This window comes from Pararge aegeria, chromosome Z (genome assembly GCF_905163445.1).
Source record: "Pararge aegeria chromosome Z, ilParAegt1.1, whole genome shotgun sequence".
In the NCBI taxonomy this organism is placed as follows: Eukaryota; Metazoa; Arthropoda; class Insecta; order Lepidoptera; family Nymphalidae; genus Pararge; species Pararge aegeria.
In genome coordinates this window covers 4,346,305-4,368,487 of record NC_053208.1, presented here as the reverse complement: position 1 = coordinate 4,368,487, position 22,183 = coordinate 4,346,305, and the positions used below count along the sequence as shown (strand labels likewise).

Genomic DNA, 22,183 nt, shown 5'->3' with positions numbered 1-22,183 from the left:
TTTTAGCAGTTTATTAAACAAATTAATTTCTCGTTGCATTTTTTTGTAAAGTTAGTATATAATATAAATAGTAAATGTTTAAAGATTTCAGCTTCTATGCGGGATCGTTTATTAAACGTATTACGACCCAGTAAACGATAACTATCATATGACAGTTATAATACCCGGACTGACGCTGACTTTCTATCGCTTAGCTGTTAATTCTCTCGAGAATTTCTTGGCAGATTTAATAACTGTCCGTTAACTGCACTGTAGCACATTTATGTCGGTTCTGATTATTTTAATCCTACCATGCCACTATTAATGGAATGCTTCATTAATTTATCACTACAAATATACAACTAGCCTATTAATAAAATAGCTGTATCTTTAAAAATACGACGATGCGAGACGGTTAAATAAAAGAACAATGGCAAAGTCCTTCACATCGAATTATTCAAATTCAAATTGAAAAATTGTGTTCCTATCACAGGCACTTATGAAGCGGCCATACATGTATGTTAATATAATTGTCGGGTAATAAAAATGAACTATGTTCGTTTTGTTATCACCATTTGTTAATTAATATTATGCAGTTTATAGAATTTATTGAGAACGTTGAATTTATAACCAAGCTTTGTTACCTTTTAAGTAATCCTTAATATGATACTAGGATTTTTCTATAAGCTTACGCTTTATTTAAATTTCGGGCTTATTGAGAGATATGTCAAAGAGATACGAGTAAATTTCTGAGTTGAGTCTGTTTGCCATGTTGATTTTCAGTTTTGAAATTTTGTAGGTTATTTCTTGTGTCATTTGGTACTTTAATTATATATATTCACCCTCTTTTATGAACCCTCAGTGTTGGTAAATGTCCATCAAAATGTACAATTTACACATTTATACATTTTAGAAAGTTTGTTAAAGAAAGCGTTATGTTGGTTATTCTGAATATAAATATCTACTTGTAAGCCTAGATTTATATTTTAAGCAGACCTTTAGAATTATCGTCTGCCATACTTCAAAGTGTAACTTCGCCTATTCATAATAAGATAGTTTAGATTCAGTGATACCATAACATTACTCTCAATTATTTCTATTTTACATAAGAATTTATTTAAAAAAATAAAATAAACGTTTGAATAAAAATAAAAGACTAGTGCTCTCTGTTAAGGCTGTGAGATATTTTTTAACGAAATAATTGAATTTCAAAATAAATAAGGAATACAACAATTAATCTTTAGAAAATATACTGTAATCTAAGCTATAATTTTTTTTTAACCGGCTTTTACCATAAGGTGATAGCATGGTCAAAAATTGATATTTTTATGCTTTTATTTTAGACAGTAAAATTTCGCCATTGTTCTTTTAAAAGTCCCACATAAGCTTCGTTTCTTCTCTTCTTCGCTTAGTACACCGATATATGGTCGGCTTGCATTTCATTGGCATAACGCTCCCACATTTGAGCATATAGATATTCTAACGCATCGGCATTGAATTTACAGTCGAAAAGTGTGCTGCTCGAACGGGCTCTGGAAAATTTGGCTCGCATGTATCTCCGGCTGAAAAGGAGAAAGAAAAAAGTTTAAATTATGTCTTGAAATAATTAAAACGCTCAGTATTTTTTTGTAAATGGATATTATAATAAATTAAGACTAGTATAATATAATATTATAATTATTATTTAATTTATTATTTTATCGTTTTTAAATGCTTAAAAGGACAAAAAAGGAAGGTTGCCCTTTTTATTTATTTTTCAATCATTTTTTTATATTTTGGCTATTTTTTATGATTATGCATCGATCATTATTAGTGGTCGATGTGATTATAGTTGATACTAGTTTTTTTCTTTCTTTATATTTTAATGTTTAAATAAATGTATAAAAAAAAAGGCAAATTTGTGTGGCTGAATAACCAAACAGCATGGCTACCATAGGCAGGAGACGATTATCTCCCCGGGTAAAGGATAAATAGTTATCTTCTCCCACAGTTTTATCAACTCTCAGAGCACTGACGAGCAGTTGAAAATAATATCCCAATAATATGTGCGTATTAGTACGCACATAATATTATTGGGATATTATTTATAAACGGTGATAAATACGTTGAGACGACCGTTACTGTCCCGATCGTCGTTTCAGTCAATGGTCTTCTCGCGAAAAGCTTCGACCAACATTTTAAGAAGCTTTCGCTTGGTTGTTCAAGGGTCGGATACAGAAGACAGTAGTCCTTGAAACGGCGCGTATTGTGAGGAGGTTTCTCTTTCTCGAGACCTGACGCGCCGGGTGCTTGGGCAATCGAATGCCCCGCAAGCGGAGGGTGGATGTTTTTTTTACAAATTTTTATAGTTTTTTTGTGTGAAAAAAATGAAAAAGAATAAATGATATAATATATGAGTTTGAAGCCATTCGCTTCATTGTTAGAAATCTTTTGAATGAATTGGCTAATTTATGTATACAAGTATTGTGTAAGGGTTTATTAATTTATATAGACAAGTATTGAAGATTTCTTAACAAGTCTAATGATAAGAACAATGCGTGTGCATTTTTCAATTTGCACAAGAGAATGATAGAAGATATAAACATACGACAAATACATATAACAAATATGCACAAACAAAGTTAAATGGTTATCGTGACATTGGGTGTTTGATGGTGATAATAAGGTTATTGTTAACCACTTAGAGGTTACCTCAGTATGCTTAAAAAAAAAGTAAAACAATTATCAAGTTAACTTTTTAAACAAAGGAGATAAAATTATGTATAAAAAGTCGCCAAATTCAAAATGGCATCCTGAAGAGATTGCGAAGAAATGTGAACAGATAAGACCATTTATTGTTGAAGCTCCAGATGGGTCTACATACAGAAAAAATCGCCAACCCTTGCTTTTTTTCTTCCAAATTTAGCCATAGAAGTAATGGAAAAAAAAGGAAAAAGTCCTCAAGTAATCAATCAAATGATAATCCAATAAAGGAATGAGAACGAAAGAGAAAAGCAATCAAAATAACCACGATGGAATAAGGAAATGAAACTGAAATGAACTGAATTGGCAAAAGGTAGGACTAAATATAAATGGTAAATACCTCAGCCATCTGAGGTTTGCTGACGATATAGTCTTGTTCTCAGAAAACAGCAAAGAGTAGAGACGTTGGGTTGGAACTTAATCTCAGCAAAACCAAAATCATGACAAATTATTTTGAATCCTCTATTTACCTTGGAAGTTAACCTATACAATTGTTGACAGCTATATCTCTACCTTGGAAAGCAAATATCTTTTAAAAGTCAGAGTAACGATTTAGAAGTAGACCGAAGAATTAAAGGCGGCTGGAACAAACAACAACAACAATACTGGAGCTTAAAAGAAGTTTTAAAAAGCTGCATGCCAATAAAAGTAAAATCAAAGGTTTTTGATACATGTTTGTTGCCGTCAATCGCTTATGCTTGCCAAACCTGGAAATTTACCTATCGCATAAAAAATAAAATAAAATTTTGTCAAAGGAGTATGGAGAGAAGTGTGATGAAGATAAAAAGAATTCATAAAATCCGAAATGATGTCATACGACAAAAGACGATGGTAACAGATGCCCTTCATTACTCCCAAAGATTAAAATGCAGCAGGCAGGCTACATAGCTAGGATGGTTGACGGCCGTTGGACAATAAGGCTGACATCATGGCCAGTTCCTGCAGGCCATAGAAAGGTAGGCAGACCGTATGCAAGATGGTCCGACGATATCGCTAAAGTTGCCGGCATAAACTGGATGCAAGTAACCAAGGATAGAGACCGGTGGTCATATCTGGAGGAGGCCTTTACCCTCGCATGAGGGGTTCTTGCTAGAAATTATATAACACCAGATAATAACTAGTAATTCTATTAAACGAAATTTAGAACCACTTGTTATTTCTTTTTCTGTTTATTTTTTCTATTTATTTTCTTTGTATTTAATGTTTCAAGGTAAAATCATAATGTGTATTGCAATGTTATTATGTATTGTAAGCAAGAATTAAAAGGCTTTTTTATTTTTATTTTTATTTTTTACGTCAAAGGTAAATGTTATTACTTATGTTGTTACTTACATAATATAACATGGTGGTCATATTAATGAAAATCATAATTTAAAATGATACTATTTACGCTGATACTGATTACGCTGACGCAAGCTATTTTAACTCAACTGACGATCAGTTAAATAAACTTGAGAGATTTCAAAACATTAACATAGCATAATTTCGTTCTCATCTCAGTGGTTACCTATTCGACTTCATCGGAACTTACACATTCTTTCTTTTCCACCTTATTTAAAGGAAAAGTTTTAATTTGTGTGTTGCCCTGGTGAAATCCTCCATACTTAAAGGAAGCTGATCTTCCTGAGGGTGAGCGCGATCTTTCATTCTTCAGGCTGTTAAACTTTGGAATGCTTTTCCTCTAGAAATCGATGAGGCACAGTCTAGAAAATGCTAATCATTTTAAAAGATCTTTTTTTTTTTACTCTTCGGAACTTCCCTTTTATTTTGTTTGGGAGTTGACAATTTTTTGTTGACTAAGTATATATTTATATTTTATTGTGTATAAGTTTATTATACCTATAATATGGATCTATGTACACATATATATGTACATATTCATATGCACCACCTACCTCTCTTCTTCAGTTGTATAATACGCTATTGGTTGCCTAGAAGAGATTGCTATGTAGCGATAAGGCCCATAAGGCCAAATTGTATGTATTGTGTGAATTATTATTTACAATATTGCTGTATTTGTGTGTGGTGAACAATAAAAGTGTATTCATTCATTCGTTCGAAAATTGTTGAATAAGTTCTTTGTAAAATCAACATAGCTTAAGGGTGTTTGGATATTCGATATCGATTTGGTTTAAAGGTTATTTAAATTGTAAATTACACATGCATCGCACAGATATTCCTGGGGTTCGCGGACACTACAGCAAACTAAACTAAATTATTTTACTTAAAATTACGCTATTTCAGAATATGTATTTTTTTTTATTAAATGTATTACCCATCACTCTCAAAAACGAATCAATCATATTTTATCTATATAAAAAGCAACCAGCTCCGAAACTATAGTTTTGTAAAAAAAATATAAAGCTCAAGATAACGAATTCGCAGCAGCTGCTTTTTGTTATGCTGAACGCACATGGCATAATAATCTCTTTGAAATAGCAATCTCATTTTAAGCACGTAATTGATAAAAATAGAATGATCAACGAAATTGTAAACGTAATATTTAATTCTACCTGAGTAATGTAACATTAAAAGCAAACGGAATTAGTACCATTTGAAGGTAACGAAACAATTGAAAAAACTTATAATGACACGTTAAATAATTCGGATTGCATGTGTATAAGATAGTCCATATTCTATTAGTTAAAATTATATAAGTAAAACGTAGCGGTATTTTAATTTTCTTTTCACTCAGCAAAATTATTATTATATTAATACCAGTACTAAGTTATGGGAATTATATGTTTCCTTATCAAGTATTCGAATCTTTGAATTCATATTTGATCAATGAGCCGTTTTATAAAATTAGTAGGATTACTCCATTTGATAAAATAATTCATACTATAAAAGTGTTCTTACAATTCATGATCAGTTCCCAGCTGCACTGCAATTTCTTCATAGTTTAACAAATCTTTAGCTACCAGCTCAGAACAGTTTAGTGTGTTAAGTAGTGATGCGGCGACCCTGAAAACATGAACGTTTTTTTAAATAATATTTTATCGTGTTATCCAAATATATATTTCATGTCTTATACAGATATGCTTGTTAAGATGATAAGTTTATTTATTTTCAAAAATGTAATATTATTTTCATCAAGCGATAAAACCTTAAGGTAAGGCTTCGGCTTTCCTTTCATGGAGACCGAACTCGAACACGCACGCACCACTAACTTTTCGGAGTTATGTGCGTTTTCATTTATTTTAAGCATTTTAAATATCAACTGCTTTAAACGGCGCAGGAAAACATCGTGAGGAAACTTGCATGCCTGAGAACTCTCCATAGCGTACTCGCGTAACGACAATCCGCACTTACACAATGTGGTAGACTAGGGCCTATACCTTTCTCATTCTGAGAGGAGACCCTTGCCCTGTAGTAGGCCGGTGATGGGTTGATGATTATGATGATGATGATGATGATGATGATGATGATGATGATGATGATAAATATTAATATTAATATAATAAAAACTAAAACGTGTTCGGAACCACTGAAACGAGGCACAGTTCCTAAGATGCTGGCAGCATTGGCTTGTATATAAATTGCTGCTTGTTAGGAAATGAATTTATTTCTTGAATGAAATGAAATTATTTTCATTTATTTTTAATATGTGTGTATGGTGCATCAAATGATTTTTTCTCGCGGATGACAGCACTTTTTTTTCTGGCTAGCACAAAATCTATAGCTTAATCATATTTTGTCTTATAATCTAATCTGTGTTTTATAATCTCTAGCTAAATTATTACTCATCTATGTAATTGAGTATTATGTAAGATTATAATAGCCTGAATATATATCATAAATGTCTATTATAGTACATACAAATTTATATCAGTATTTTTGTAGCTGTTATGTTAATGTGGCATATTTAATTTTTTGTAGCATCCTTTATGCACCACCCACTTTCCACTTTTTTATCGGCTTCGCACGCTCAGGTTGCTTTTAAAAGATCACTTTTAGTGATAAGGCCGCCTTTGCACCCTAGCACTAAGTACTATTATTGTGTTGCAATAAAGTTTTTCTATTCTATTCTATTTTCTGTTTCAAAACATCCGACTTTGAATTGTAATTAATTGTACTTGACTAGCTTTGCCTAGTTCGCTGTAACCTAATTTTTCATGTGTTTTATTGTTATTTACATAGTATTGCATGGCTATTGTTGAGGCATAACATATTCCGTAAATCTTATGTTAAATGTTTCTGCACAGTTATAAATTTGAATTTCAAAGTACGAACTTTGAACTAACTGATCCATCTGTATGGATAATGGATCTGTGTCAGTGACAAATAAAAAGGAATGCAAATCAAATATTTAAATCTGTGTTATGATTTAAAATAGAAATGTTATATACTATTACTACTAAAAGTTTTGTTATAACAGTGTGCGCGTATTAAAAATTTAGTTAAAACATTTTTCCCTAACGCACCAAAAGAACTTCAAAAAGCTCATGGATCCTATGACATCTCTTTTTACATATTTAAAGCCCATAATATTCAACACAACCTTAAATTGTTAAATATTTTGTTTAATTCTATTTTGAAATTGCAAAAACTCTACGATAAACCCTTTTTGATGTAATATTATCATGACAAAAGTCATGATAATATTACTTTTGCTAGATATTTACGAAATCTCGCATTCATATCACCAATATAGGCTTTCACATGGATCTGATCCTGCTGTTTGAATGTATTGCAAAAAAATTATATATGTAGTACTTCTATGTGCATTGAAAGTGTCTTTAGCGGTAAAAAAGTTTAACGTTGCTTAACCTTAAAAGTTTTGCATATAGAATTGTATGCAAATCTTTTAAGACTGACCACTAGCAAAATCTTAGGTTTGTTCCGTGGCATAAGCGTCGGCTAAAAAATAACGAAGCAAAAACTAATAGATTTTAAGTGGGTGTTCAAAGACTAATAGATTTTAAGTGATTTTTTTATAAAATGTCTGCCTAAACATTGAAAATCAACCTTATGTTAAAGTAGAGGGTGTAAGACAAATTACCTATTTTAATAAATCCGGTGAAAGTGTGCCTATATGTATGTTTGTGATGGGAATAAAGGACATTTTTCGTTAATTTGTCATCTGAAAATTTCTTAATAATTCATTTTGTTAGGAATTGTAGGAGGAAAAATTCACGGCTACAGCTAGTCCTTTCATATTTACTCGTAAGATACACTTTGAAGAAATTAGTTACTAAAAAAAATAACAAACAATTACCTTGAGGCTAGAGTGTCTCCTGGCAAGGTTACCATGGGTGTGCCAGTCCACAAAATATCTAAAGCTGTAGTATGTCCGTTACACAAAAGCGTATCCAAACAAACGTCGACCAGTTGGCCTCTACGTACGTGTTCCTCTTTACAGGCTATTTTCGAAAATATAATTCTATTATAAGGTAGACCTGAAACAAAACATTTTTTTTATATGCTTAACATTTATTGGAAGAGAACCAAGTTCTAAATCATACTTAACAGATCATATAAAATAATTACCACATTTGTGCACAAATTCCTGTAAATTTGGTTTACCGGCGCTAGGGAAAGACAAAAGCCAAAGAACACTATTTGGCACCCTTTTTAAAATGTTCACCCAAACAGTCATTAGTATGGGATCCAATTTATATAATTGGTTGAAATTGCAATAAACTATTGCGTTTTCTGGGATACCATATTGATGTCTTGATGTGAATATAATACTGTCATAAACTTCTTCCCCTGAACCCATCGTCTTGTTGAATTGATAAATATATTTGCCATTGTCCACTAACACATTATTTATATAAACCTGTAACAAGAAAAAAAAAGTTAAAATACCGTAATATGGAAACAGTAGATTACAATATTTAGTTTTAATTACCTGATCTTTTCTTTGCTTTATTGCTGCTTCCAAATCACTCCTCGGAATGTAAATGTCATTAAAAGATACATAAATTGGTTCTAAAATTCCAAAAGATACAATATCATCATATTTTTTCACCCGAAAAAGAGCATCCATATCAATAAACGGGGCTGCATTTATAACAGCCATATTTTCGCTGCGATTTTTTTCACCTCTTATTTTAATGTTAAATCGCTTTTTCAAATGAGGGAACATTTGTCTATGATCACCAACAAAGTAAGTATAGGGCATGTAAGCAAACTTTTCACTAAAATCTTCTGAGGCCGACATTGGACTTGAGATCTCGTCTGTTATGAAGTAGTCCATATAATCAGCGCCACTTGTACCAGGGTAACCCAGCCACATAACTTGTATGGGAGCAGGCCTTAATGCGAATATTTCATTTCGTGATCCCTTGGTATAACCATTCATGTTGACTAATATATTAATTTTATCTCTGTTAATAATTTCGCTAGCCTCATTGTTGCATTTTACGAGAGATAAATCAACAAAATGCTCCGATTCTCTTACTATCTTCCTACGAAATGCGGTTTCATCATCTGGATTTAAAGCATAACAAAATACTTCCACGTCTGCTCGATTATGCATGCCTGGTATGGATTGCATTAGGTGAGAAGTGGGATGATTACCGAAATCACTGCTAACGTAGCCAATTCGTAATCGTCCTGATAATTTTTTTGGGAATTGAAATAAAGTTCTATCAAACATTCTAACTCTTTCTAGGTACAAATTGGCATGCCGGGCTGCTATTTCTTTTCTTGATTTATTTGTCAATGGGTATAGAACCGAATGATGTGGGTGTACAGAGCATAAGTTTTTACCACCTGATACCTGATCTTCAACTATTAAATAAATTAAGTACATTCGGTCTTCATAATTTTCCCAATTACAGATCATTTGTAGACAATGTGCTAAATTACAGAAGGCATCTGGGAAGTTTGGTTTAATTTTCAATGCCGTTTTGTATGATTGGATAGCGTCACTGATATTTCCCAAATCTTTATGTATGCTGGCTAGATTACAGTGCGCATCTGCCAATAGCGGATTTATTTCTGTAGCCTTTTTAAAGCAGCTTAAAGCTGCCCGGGTGTCTTGCAATTCTCTCAGAGTATTTCCCATGTTGCTGTATGCATCAGCGAACTGGGGTTGAATCGATATCGCTTCTTTATAATGGTCCAAAGCTTCTGCATGTTTGCCTGTAATTTAATAAAATGAAAATGTTATAATATAACGTTTCCCGAAGATGAGCGATGATTTAAAATACCGTCATACCGCCACCATTAAATAAATTAAATATTATTCTTTATCACTCGGGACGATGTAAGGATTCTAACTTTTAAGTATTTAAAAGCTATGGTTGGAAAAAAAAACATATACATACAATATGAATTCTGAAAATATTTACTCCTTTTTCGGGCAGTCGTACTTAAAATATTTATATCCGCCTCCAGAAAGCAAGCAGTGTCTGATCCGATTTTGTTGTAGTTGTCAATTCTGTTGCACATGATTTGAAAAGAAAAGTGCTATCACTTTTCCCGTGGTACAGACTGGAATTACAGCTTTAATTGTAGACCCGCCAATTAAGTTTTACTGAATCAGCAGATCGATATCTGTTTTACAAATAAACAAAACTAATCAAACTTATTTCGCTTTTGTATTATGAAGTAAAGTGGTCCGTGAAATGCCAATTATAACGCACTTACGAGTATATTAACATATGCTAATGGAGTTCACCATGTCATTGGATAATTACATTACCATAGGCTATTTTAAGCATCAAATATGTAATCATATGGAAGCTTTATAATCAACGTAAAACTGTTATTTAATGTACGTTGTAAATTTGTATGTTCTATTTAGTCGTAAATAAAGAGTTTATAAGTTACAAATACCTAGCTTAACAAGCACCTCTGAAACTGTTTGACGGGCTTAGAAATGAGACTTTACCAAGATGCCAGCAAGAATTTATCTTGTGGAGCCAATCACTTCCGAGCATAAATGAACACGACATAAAAATACACACAATGACTACAATTTTGCGGCCTTATCGACACACAGCGGTCTCCTCGAGGCCAAATATGGCATAAAACACAGCTCAAAAAGTAAGGTTATGCACAACCTGTAAATAATTTATATACATACACATTGTATACATAAATAATATGTATGTAATAACCCGCACAGGTAAACGCAGCCCTGCAAAAGTAAACGCAGCGTTGGTCGGCCCCCAACGAGGTGGACTGACGACATCAAACGAGTCGCTGGTAGCTGCTGGAAACAAGCGGCCCAGGACTTGGAACTCTCTAGAAAAGACCTATGTCCAGTAGTGGATTTCAATCGGTCGAAGTGATGATTATGATTATATAATAAATAGTAAAAAAAGTAAAGTACACTCTCTCTATGTCGCTATAGTCGCTCCTTTATTGCTGTACATTGTGGTCATGGTGTAATTGCAACCCCACTCGGACCAGTTGCTAACACCGCTTCTATCCGAGGCAAGCCTACCAATGGTGTTAAATTGTGTCTCAGCTGGTCTACCTAAATTGTTGTTGAACGGCATGAGACTTGGTCTCTTGCCTTAGGTGTTTCTCGTTATAATCATTTTGTCTAAACTCTCATCCCCACGTCGCATGGTATGTCCGAAAGCAGATGTTGGTAGCATATTGAGGAAAGTCGAATTTCTACCCCTAGTTGTGCCAAGATAGACACGCTTGTGCGCTCGGCTGTCCAAAAAGTCATCTAGCACCACAACTCGAACGCATCTATTATCTTTCTCTCGCCATAATGAAAATAGGGAAGATGCACGGACAAAGCACGGACTAGACGACTAGTATTGTTCTCTCGATCTCGTTCTATCAACTGGTATTGTTGCTTCGATAACGATTCCTCCATATTCCCGTAAGGCGTGTGATGGCGCTTTTTGCCATTGCAATGCGTTTCTTGATTTCTAGAACTAAGCTCCCATCATTGCATATTTGAGAGCCTAGATAGGTATACTCTTCCAAAGGCGTTTTAGATTGTCCGCCCGCCGTACACAACCTTGAATGCAGCCAAGGAGGCATGTGGCATGCAACGATGTCGCTCTCTTAGACTGCTATCAAGCGCTAACTTGTAGTAGAAAAAAAATACATTATGTTAGGTAATATCTTATATCACCCCTAAGAATCTACCGAAAGCTTGTCGTTCATGGTAAGCTTAGAAATATATTTTTTATTTCATTTATCATTATAATAAAATCAGAAATCCAAAAATCCTAGTTAATTAATTAAATTATCTGCTACTAAATGCGGATTAGGACATACGGTTATGAATCTGAAAAGGTTAGGGGAAAACACACACACTAAAGGCATACAAACATTTGCAATGCTTTGCTGTAAGACGCGTCAACGTCATACCGCAACTTTTCGTCAGCTTCATAATTTAATATATATTTCGCTTAAATTAATATAATTGAAGTGTCGGTTCATGATATAAAGACTTTTACCAAATTTATATTTTTAAATATTCAGTTTGTCTGTCTGTTGGTTAGGCACTTGGAAAATTACAAAGGGATTAACATAAGCTTATCCTAACGGGGATTGAAAGACAATGAGTTGTTTGTTGATGTTGATGTTTTTCAAAGTGACAATAAAATAGAAGAAGAATAGAAGGTTTATTTTAGGCTGCGCAAGCTTACCCTGCAGTTGTAAAAGCGATGCCAAATTGCTATGCGACGCCGCAAAACTGGGAGACTCCTCTAAAGCTTTTATATACAATTCTGTAGCCTCTACGATTCTGCCTTGCTCCCTTCTTACATTTGCGAGATTGTTCAGTGTATCAACATGGTTTGGGCATAAACGCAGTGCCATGTTGTAACACTCTTCGGCTTCCTCTACTTGGCCTTTTTCTTTGAGTGCATTGCCAAGGTTACAGTACGCATCCGGAAAATTGGGTTCCATTTCGATTGCTTGTCTGTAGGTTTCAATAGCGAGATCTACTAAGCCTTCCTTGTAATAGAGGCATGCCAAGTGTCCGAGTATGACTCCATTGTTTGGTGACAGCTTCAGCGACTGGAGGTAAACTGCAGCAATTGCTCTGAAACAATACGATGGCAAAGATTAAGATCGTGACATGACCAAGTTTGTTTTTCGCATTTTCTCACTATATTCGAGGAGTCGTCGAGTATAACTTAAATTATAAAAGTAATTTCAGTTTTTATTTTACTACATTTGGTTGAAATATCAGTATTCGACCAAAAAATCACCGTGAATAGTATCCTAAAAAGTGTACAAAATATACCTTTAGTCTCGTAAAAGAATCAGGGTATCAATGCCAGGATTAAAAAAAATTGCCTTTGTTACCTATCGGCTTCACAGCTAAACCGGTATTGCATAATTTTGCAGAATACTTCCAATCCAGGAAACCACTAGTATTGAATGCCTCTGTCGAATATTCTCTGGCTGAATATTAGAGACAGTCCTAAAAATCTATCGATGACTAAGCGTGAGGTAATAAATCAATCTTCAAATTGTTCGATATAAGTAGATCTCTGTATCGCGCCGTAATAGTTGGTTTAAATTCTGTTTATTTCATTTGAAGATATCAAAAGTGCTGCTTCGTACTCGAACCTAATAAAATAAATCTTTGCTGGCAGTAAAAAGATGTTTCTTGTTTGCCACGAGTATATATTTAAAGGAGATTCATTACGTCGTATTTTTATGTATTGTTTATTTAGTTATTAATGTTATCTTAGGATCCCTTTGATCTGAATAATCTCAAGCTTTGAATTGTTTATACTACTATGTAAGCTGCCTTACTTTTCAAAGCTTCCGAACAATATGGGTGCTATATCTGCACATTTTCAAGCCAAAAAATGTATGGAAGAAAAGAATAGTGTTTCTTACATTGGAAGGTATTTATATATTTACTCATTTGCTAGTAATTTGCTCATTAAAAGATGCTATAACTTATCTAAGCTAAAACAATCATTTTGGTATAAATTAAAGATCCGTCCGAAATTTCATCCTTACTAGATTAAGGGTCTGAATAAGAAAATTATTATTAGCCTATTAACATTACACATCAGGCCCATGCCTGCTTTCTCTTAGTACAGGTTAAAAATAAAAAGTGTGTGCGTGTAACCTTCACGCGCGATTGAAGTAATACTTTTATTATTATTTATTAATGAAAGAGTAAAATTTTTCTGGGACTCTACCATTTCACTTATTATTCACTATTTCAATTTATATTCTATTAAAAATTCATTAATATCACTTTCACATTTTATGAATATTTTCATTTGTTAAATAGAGTTAATTGGGAGTAGAAAATTGTAGGTTAGATCAGCACATGTCAATATATAATTATATTTGTCATTGAATATTATTGAATGTCGCAAGCGTTAGACAATTTATTAATATTTTTTTTATTACACAAGTAATAAATAAACGAGTATTTTTAGAGATTTACAAAAATCTTTGCAATTTGAAATAGTTTTTTTAAAACTGTTGAATTTTTATTCACTTTTCTATTCACAATTGATCCGTTTGATAATGAATAATCCTAATTGATTATGATATTTGCCACTAGCTGGCGTATAAGTCAAGAAGCGTGGAGTATATGACATATACTTACGACCAATCCAAATTATTATTTTTAAGTAGCGGAAACTAGACAGACGTTTTGCTGACGTAAGCGTTACTTCCGTCAGAAAAAATCTGAGCTACTCCCTAGTCGCGCCTAAAGAAGTTTTACTTCAAAAACACACGCACCGTACACGTGCGTGAACTTAAGTTTGAAATATATTAACATTGTGTGTTGAGAACGGAACTTAAATCGTTTAATCCATAACGTTAAATCATGTGATGATGTAGCATTCCCAAAATTTTAGCTACTTAGTTCCGTTATGTTGTTTGGTTATAAATATACATTACTACTATAAATAAACACTACGACTATAATTAGAAAAAAGTCAATGTGTGTAAAAAGACCGATGAAAAACAAAAGCAAAAGTGTAAAAGTAGGATTGCATATTATTTTAAACTATGCTTTTTAAATATAAACTATGGCTGCAAAAGTTAACGTATCGTTAACTTTTCCAGCCATAATTAGATAGTTTTTTTGTCACACTGCATACGATTTAAGGGTGATATTTTTAGGTCGGTTTAATTTGTTTTGAAGGGTAATCTAGCAAAATCTTATTTTACGGCTCTCATGTGATATTCTGCGTTCCACTCACTGGCCACTTTTATATTAATTGAGGTCAGCTGTTTTACTGCTGTGTATTTAATAACGTGGCTTTTAAGTTGCCATATTCCGGACGGCGTGAGTGCATAGCAAGTACTTCGTTATTTTGAGTTACAATAAAACAGTAGAGCTCGCGAATATAAAAATTATCATGTTAACAAGGTGGTTTAACATTAAATAATTGTTTGTTGGAGAAGTTATTGTTTGTTTTGGTTCGGAAGGAGGTGGCCCACCTGGTAAGTGGAAAAACATCGCCTATGAACAGAGCAACATTTCATAGGGTATGCAAGGAGCACGTCCTGCAACATGCCGCCCTGTGTCCATCAATTTGAGGCGTAGGTGTTAAGTCTCATGTGCTTGTAAAAATACCGGCAACTTTGTCCTTTAGACCGGAAAACAACATTCCAACAATGCTGCTTAGCGGCAGAAACAAACTTGGTAGCAGTAGTTCCTCAGGCGAGCTCTGTCACAAATAGCTCTACTACTAATTCAGTGGTGCTGTGCTGCATGCTGGAAATCTACAAATTACTAATATTATAAAGCTGAAGAGTTTTTCGATTAAACGCGCTAATATCAATGACTACTGGACCGTTTGACAGAAATCTTTTTCTGATGGATTGTCTATTTATCAGACGAAAGCTATAGGCTATATTAAATCACAATAGGACCAATAGCAGCGAAGCATTAATGTTTTTTTTTAAATCGGGATAATTATTCCTTTTGACAGCTTCCAGGTAGTTCTATAATTTTTGCCCTTTCGAAGTTCAAAAAAAAATCGCAATATTAATTGTCGCTTAAGGTTGATTAATACGCCAACAACGTTGCGTGGGGGCTAGCGTGTATGAAGTAGGTTCTATAAACTGAATATATTATGTTTTGTTTAAGTGTATTAAAGATGATTGCAATAGTTTATAGATATTAGTAACAGTACCAAATTACCCCGCTCTAAACAAAATCGATCCAGCCGTGTAGGAAATGAATAATTAAAATCTAGAACACCAACGCCTGCATTGAACCATATATGAATTTGTAATTGTTTAAGTGCTATGTAATTTCAGTCAATTCCAACTTTACATTGTCCAAAGCCTCGTGCCATACATTTATTATTGATTGTCTGACGGTCTGCCTAAACTGTCTGTTTGACATCGCGATGTTCAATGTGCACTCCTTCATTTAAAATGTATGGCTGACCTCTTATGTAACACGGTACAGTATTAATTTGACAGTGAATCCGGTGAAATACGTTGCACATCAAATAAATTGACAAAGAAAATATTCAACATTCATTCCATCTATGTAGTTGAATATAGATATTGTTAAATTTGATTTTCACTATTTTGTCGACCGCTCTGGCGCAGCGGTGAGAGCCCTGGTTTAAATTGTTGGTTCCGAGTTAGATACCCAGCAGAGGGGATTTGCGAATTAATTATTTCAGATATTCTAGTCTGGTCTCGTGGAACGTTTCGGCCGCGGCTAGTTATCATTCTACTGACGAAAACGCGCCGCTATGCGATTTACAATATGATGTCACTACATACTCCCTAACAGGTTAGCCCGCTCCATCTTAGACTGTGAAATTAAATTCAAATTTGAATTGTTTATTCATATATACATAATATGTTACTACTAATGTTAGGTGATGGTGAGATTACAGTTAAGGGCTATCTTGTGGTGGAACAAAAAAAAAGGTTTTTCTAAATCAAAACTACAGTAGTGGGCGGGTGGTGGGTAGAGTATCTGGCAAACTGGTTTGGTAACTGATCTGACGGATCTAAGGGCAAACAGTGGTATCGCACTGACTGCAATATTGTGACCTTTGTATATAACTGAGGTTGAACGGCTAACATTTATTGCGTTCGCTTTCGACAAACAAAGACTCATCACTTGGTCCTGTTGCCTTCGGAGGAGCTCCGTGAAAACTTCCTTAAAATAACAATAACAGTGCTAGATACAGGACAGCTCTTAGAAGAAGTATACGTAGTCAGTGATAATCACTGTCATAAAATAATTTTTATTTTGCCTTGTACTTTTTATTCGTTTCCATGCAAAAAATAAAAAGTAGTTTTAGTAAAAAGTCTTCTAATCTTCGAATCGAGTTTTTCAGAATCTATAGAAATATGGTGCAATTGCATTTCTCACAGTACTGTAAGCTGGTAACAGCGGTGTTCCAAGAATCCACAAATGTGTCACATTGAGGTGACTCTGTCAGCAGTGCATTTAGCGCCGAAAGATTGCGAGGAATGGAAGATCTAACGCGGAACACTGTGCGGCAAGACGGATTATGTACGTAGTTCTGAATTCCACGGTCTTGTGCATACGTTGTCTCCGCATCATCTTCAACTTTTTTTTAATAATTCACAACCGGCAGTCTGTTAGCCCTTTGTTGCCTGGCAGAGATCGCTACTAAGCGATGAGCCCGCCTTTTGTATACTGCTTCTGTCTGTGTGCAAATAGTGTAAATAAATAAATAAACATCATTCACACAATGATGTAGAAGATGATGCGGGCAGAACGTTGGTCCAAGGGCGTAACTTTGTGCGTACAGACCAAGTAAGAGTACTACTAAGTCCGCCAACCCTCATGGGCATTAGATAATATCATCATCAATAGCCAATACCAGACCACAGAATAGCCTATACAGACTAAAAATTGCTAGCAGACGCGTTTGTGATTGGAGTAGATCGTAGTTGAAGAATCGACGACGTTGCTTCCATTCTTCGTTATTCTCCACTCAGCCAATGGATACCCAGGGAGTGGTGACAAATGTATTCTGATCTGCGGTCACCACACGGCACAGGACCATAAATATTACTAGTAAATAAAATAAGTATCTGTTTGTTAAAGTATTAGGTATACACAACGTTTCTAATTTTCCGATCAAATGTAATATTTTTATTGCAAACAATGCTTCACTTGAAATCAATATGAGTTCTATGAAAGCGGATTATTTCTAAGAATAGTTCTCAAAGCGGAATGAGTTCAAAAGGTTCTTTAGCTCTTTATTGCAAAAGTTCTTCGTGAAATTAGTTTCTATCTGACTATAAGTAGGAAAAACTACTTGATAACATATTATGAAGTTATCCTTATTATCATCAAAAGAGAAACGAGCTCACAAAAAGAGAAACGAGCGTGTAAGCGGAAGTAGCAATTACTTGTTGCCATGGCGACAATTTAATTTGGCAAATTCATTTCATAGCAACAGAATAGGCGATAAACTTGTGGAGTACCTAGGTGCCTAGGAATAATATTATAAGAGGAAAAAGAAAAACTGGAAATATTTTAAGCCAGTATATTTTATTTTAATGTTGTACTTTTCCATCATAATTGATATATTTAAAATTTATTTAAAAAAAATAGATTAACGATTACGAATTTATGTTTTAATTTATTACTGAACAACTTCTACGCTGTTGCAGCATTTATGCTACACGGCATAGAATATAATGTCACCCCAGAGCAGCTTTTTAAATAATATGTCTGAGGGTAGTAATAAACCACAAAGAGGACGCTTTTATAATTGTGCTACTTTGTCATTCCAATTAATACAATGTGTAAATGAAAACCAAAATAATAGTCTTTTACTACCTCTGAGACTTATCTGTGAAATCGAAAACCTAATAGTTTTGGGTAAACCACAGCCATAGTTTTTACTGTTAGAAATCAGATACAGCACTAACATCATATGCAAAATTAAAATCATGTTACTCGTTATATGTCGCGTAGTTTTGGTATTATGCGTGTGTCGGTCTTTTATCTACAATAGGGTTGTCATAACTAAACACTTAAATTTTTTTGAATTTGTTTTTATGTACAAATAAATATGCTTCTTTTGATTTAATATTTCGTATATTTCGAATCTAGTTAACGTTTGTCCAAAATTATGTCCATATAACACGTAAAATTTTCTCAAAATAGACCTTTGGTTACTTTTATTTAAAATTATGCAGATTTTAACAATCTTTGAATTAAAAAAAATAGGACTTTTACCCCTCAATCTCTAGGGGTAAATTCCCTAAAAAGAATTAACCTACAAAAAATTATCTACTAATATACTGCATGTTTTTAAAGGTTACCACATTAGCCACAGCATTACCACTAAGCCACGAAGAATGACAAACAATATTGACTATGCAAACAGACAGAGTTTTTTTTATTTGTATAGATAACCAATCATATTTGACTACCGAGAATAGCCGCCCACTTCGCGAATTTTTAAACATAAAAACTTTGCTTATTAAAAAATATTTGAGAGAGAATGGTGTATCGAGAACAGCAAATTTTCGCAAGGTTCATTAATCCACATAGGGACACAGTATTGCAACAATACTGATTAGCGGCAGAAATAAGTATGTCGGTAGTACTTCCTCAGAGGAGCGCTGTTAAAAAAGCTCAGCTACTACCAAGGTACTGAAAATATTTTGATATTAGGTAATACAGTTTGTACGTGGTCATCGATCTGAAGCCCTGGTAACATGGGATGTTAATGAATTTATTTTCTTCGTAACGCATTAAATTCGAATTAAATGGTAATGTAATGTTATTAAACATACAAACAGACAGATTAGATATACATACATTGTAAATTTTTGTGTATAATTGTATGTGTACGTGTACTAATGATATAGATTACTTATTAAAATTATACTTTAGAGTAGGCGGGAATTCATGGTTCGTTATGAAATTTTCATTAACTACTGATTAAATAAATTTGTGCAATGCCGCGTTTAACTCTATCTGCTATTATGCACATTTTATCTCGTTATAGTTGGATTGTCGAAATTCAATTGCCTGTACTAAATATAATATGAAAAAAGTTTATTTTCCATTGGTTGTAATTTTTGTATCGTTAAATATTTATTTATTGTGATTAGACATGCGTCCAACCACTTCTGGCGTACAACAATATATTGAAATGATGAGTATGTATGTATGCATTCCATTAGTAAACTTGATTATTTCAATTCATACAATATCATATCATGTCATGTATTATATTTATTATGTGTATTATACGTAATATATTTTACCTCGTAGGTTAGGTGGCGGGGTGGCAAGCATGTTCGACTGCAGATCACGGGATCAGAAACAAGGATGTTTCGTAATTATAGGCATGATGACAGTGACAAAGAATCGCTAAAATATTTTATTTGATTAATTATATATGATTCATGTATTTCAAACACGTATGTTTATTAATATTCTAAGTGGATTGGTGTTTATTTTTAATACTCGTAAATAAAACTGCATAAAAACGATCAGCCAAGAAGCGCCGAAATACGTCAATTCTATATAAACACAATTAAGTACCGCTTGTGTTTTAGAAATCGCTGCACTTGTTATTTGCGTTTTTCAAACTATCAGTCACTCAGTTTTGTATTATAATCCAAAATCAATAATCTTCAGCTATGGAACAAGGACTTACTAAGGCAGATAGCTCTAATTTGCCTGTGACGTCACGAGTGCAGCCATGACACCCGCTGAGCGTTTTCGCGGGAAATAATTTATTTAAATATTTATATCAACAAAACAATTAAATTAGATAAGATATGTTCTGATTGTGGTGGATACTCTCGAACATCCAGGGCAGTTTTTCAAAATTATTCATAATGCCTATTCTTCTCAGGCCAGGGCGCGTTTCTAACCCTCGTAGCTTTAGTTTTAGTTTAACGAATGTAATTCTTTTACTTTTCTTTTCTTTTCTCCGTACTTGGTTTGCCTGAACCGTCCGTTGTACGTGTGGCCGCTGGTTCGGCTCACCGCTGGATCACTCAAGCTCTTTCCAGAAGCTTAGCAGGCCGCCCAGGTGGCCGAGTGCTTCTTAAAGTGTTGCTGAGGAGCCAAGGTGTGATGTACATTGCTCTACCACCACACTGCATTACGTGTTAAAAGTTACGAATGTAGTTATCGCCATCACTACTCACTGCTATGTATACATTTTGTTTGTAATCTACGCATTAAAAGTGCGACCTATGTGCCTATTTGAATAAAGAAATATTTGACTTTAACTTTAAATTTATTATTTAACTTTGACTTTAATAGAAATCTAAAAACCATTCAGTATTGCAAACAAATATCAGTTGGTATGCAAAACCCAATTCTATTCAGATTTGGGTTTTCTATGACGAAATTCATATTATTCTATATTAAGCACATAGACCAAATCGGTTCCTATGCGACATAGCACGAAAACACTGGCGGCAGGTATTTTTCGGTAAGTGGCCTTTATTTAGAGAAATTTCAGAAACTGTTACTTTACAAATTGGCTCTGCAGGTATCGATCCCGGGCCCCTCACTCATCACACCACAGCGCCCGGGAGATTGTCTGGTATAATCAGTTCAATACCGGGAATCTCCAAACGTTATAAAGTTCTGCTACCAGTAGGTAATGTAATAAATTAAATTAAATTCAAAATGTATTTTAAGTAGGACTAATATAAATACTATAAGGCCTTTCGAAACGTGAAGTCTATCTGTTTGTAGTGTATGTACACCGGTTCGGCAGACAGATCCGACCGAAAAGAAAACCGGCAAGAAACTCACCCGTTGTTTGCAACATTTAATATAAATAAAAAATTCTCCAATCACACCCAGAACCTTGAAAACTAACCTTTTCATTTTATTTTTAATCCATTCCAAGCAGCCGTTGGAAGTGTCCGGCGATTGTTCGGGCCGGGGCGGCGCGATGTTGATGACAGTATACACGACCACGCATTGGTAATCCATGGTACTAACATGTCCTCAGAGAGGCGCGACGCTACTGAGGAACGTCACAAGACGACGCGCCCGCGCTGGCTGCCAGCGACGCACGCAGCGACCTTCGCACACGCTCGACGTAAAGCTAGTTACTCATGCAACCCTGGTACCCTGAACACTGATTTACACATATTTAGCCGTTTAGTAAGTCTTATCCTTTAGTTACTAAACTTCTAGCTAAAGATGAATAACCGACAAAGCATAACTTATGCAGTAATATCTGTTATCTCAAATTATCGAAAAGGGTTATGTCTACCGGTGATCCTAGAGCGGGCAGTTACCTTGGCCAACGAATTAGTTTGGCCATCCAAAGGGGCAATGCTGCCAGCATCTTAGGAACTGTGCCTCGCTGCGGTGGTTTCGAGGACGTTTTAGATTTTATTTAGTTTTAAATAGTTTATTTTAGGTTATATTTATAAAACAATTATTTTTAAGAATAAATAAAAATAAATAAAAAAAGATTTAAAAATAAAAACTAAGGATTTATTCTATTTTATTTAAATCACGCGTTTAAAAAATTAAAATGAAACAATCTACGAGTCTACACATGTTTTATAAATGCCCCAAAATTATGTGGCCCGGACGATC

At 34.1% G+C, this 22,183-nt stretch overlaps 1 protein-coding gene across 1 annotated transcript; it reads right to left on the bottom strand.

The window, feature by feature from the left end:
* Positions 1–1,239: 1,239 nt before the first annotated feature.
* LOC120636560 (UDP-N-acetylglucosamine--peptide N-acetylglucosaminyltransferase 110 kDa subunit-like) lies at positions 1,240–21,775 on the bottom strand. The gene is made up of 7 exons (XM_039908097.1): positions 21,450–21,775; positions 12,294–12,691; positions 8,576–9,813; positions 8,212–8,503; positions 7,940–8,120; positions 5,581–5,685; positions 1,240–1,541 (listed from the first exon to the last, which is right to left on the bottom strand). The coding sequence occupies exons 1-7, from the start codon at positions 21,563–21,565 to the stop codon at positions 1,388–1,390; spliced, it is 2,484 nt and encodes an 827-aa protein (XP_039764031.1). The 5' UTR covers positions 21,566–21,775; the 3' UTR covers positions 1,240–1,387.
* Between the last annotated feature and the right edge of the window lie 408 nt (positions 21,776–22,183).

What these genes read in the sequence shown, in the direction of transcription:
- LOC120636560 (XM_039908097.1), bottom strand. Translation starts at nt 21,565, where the DNA reads ATGGATTACCAATGCGTGGTCGTGTATACTGTCATCAACATCGCGCCG. An exon ending in ATTAAAAATAAAATGAAAAG is followed by an intron (nt 12,692 to 21,449) that starts GTTAGTTTTCAA and finishes GTATTGTTTCAG; the next exon opens with AGCAATTGCTGCAGTTTACC. An exon ending in ATCGCTTTTACAACTGCAGG is followed by an intron (nt 9,814 to 12,293) that starts GTAAGCTTGCGC and finishes ATTAAATTACAG; the next exon opens with GCAAACATGCAGAAGCTTTG.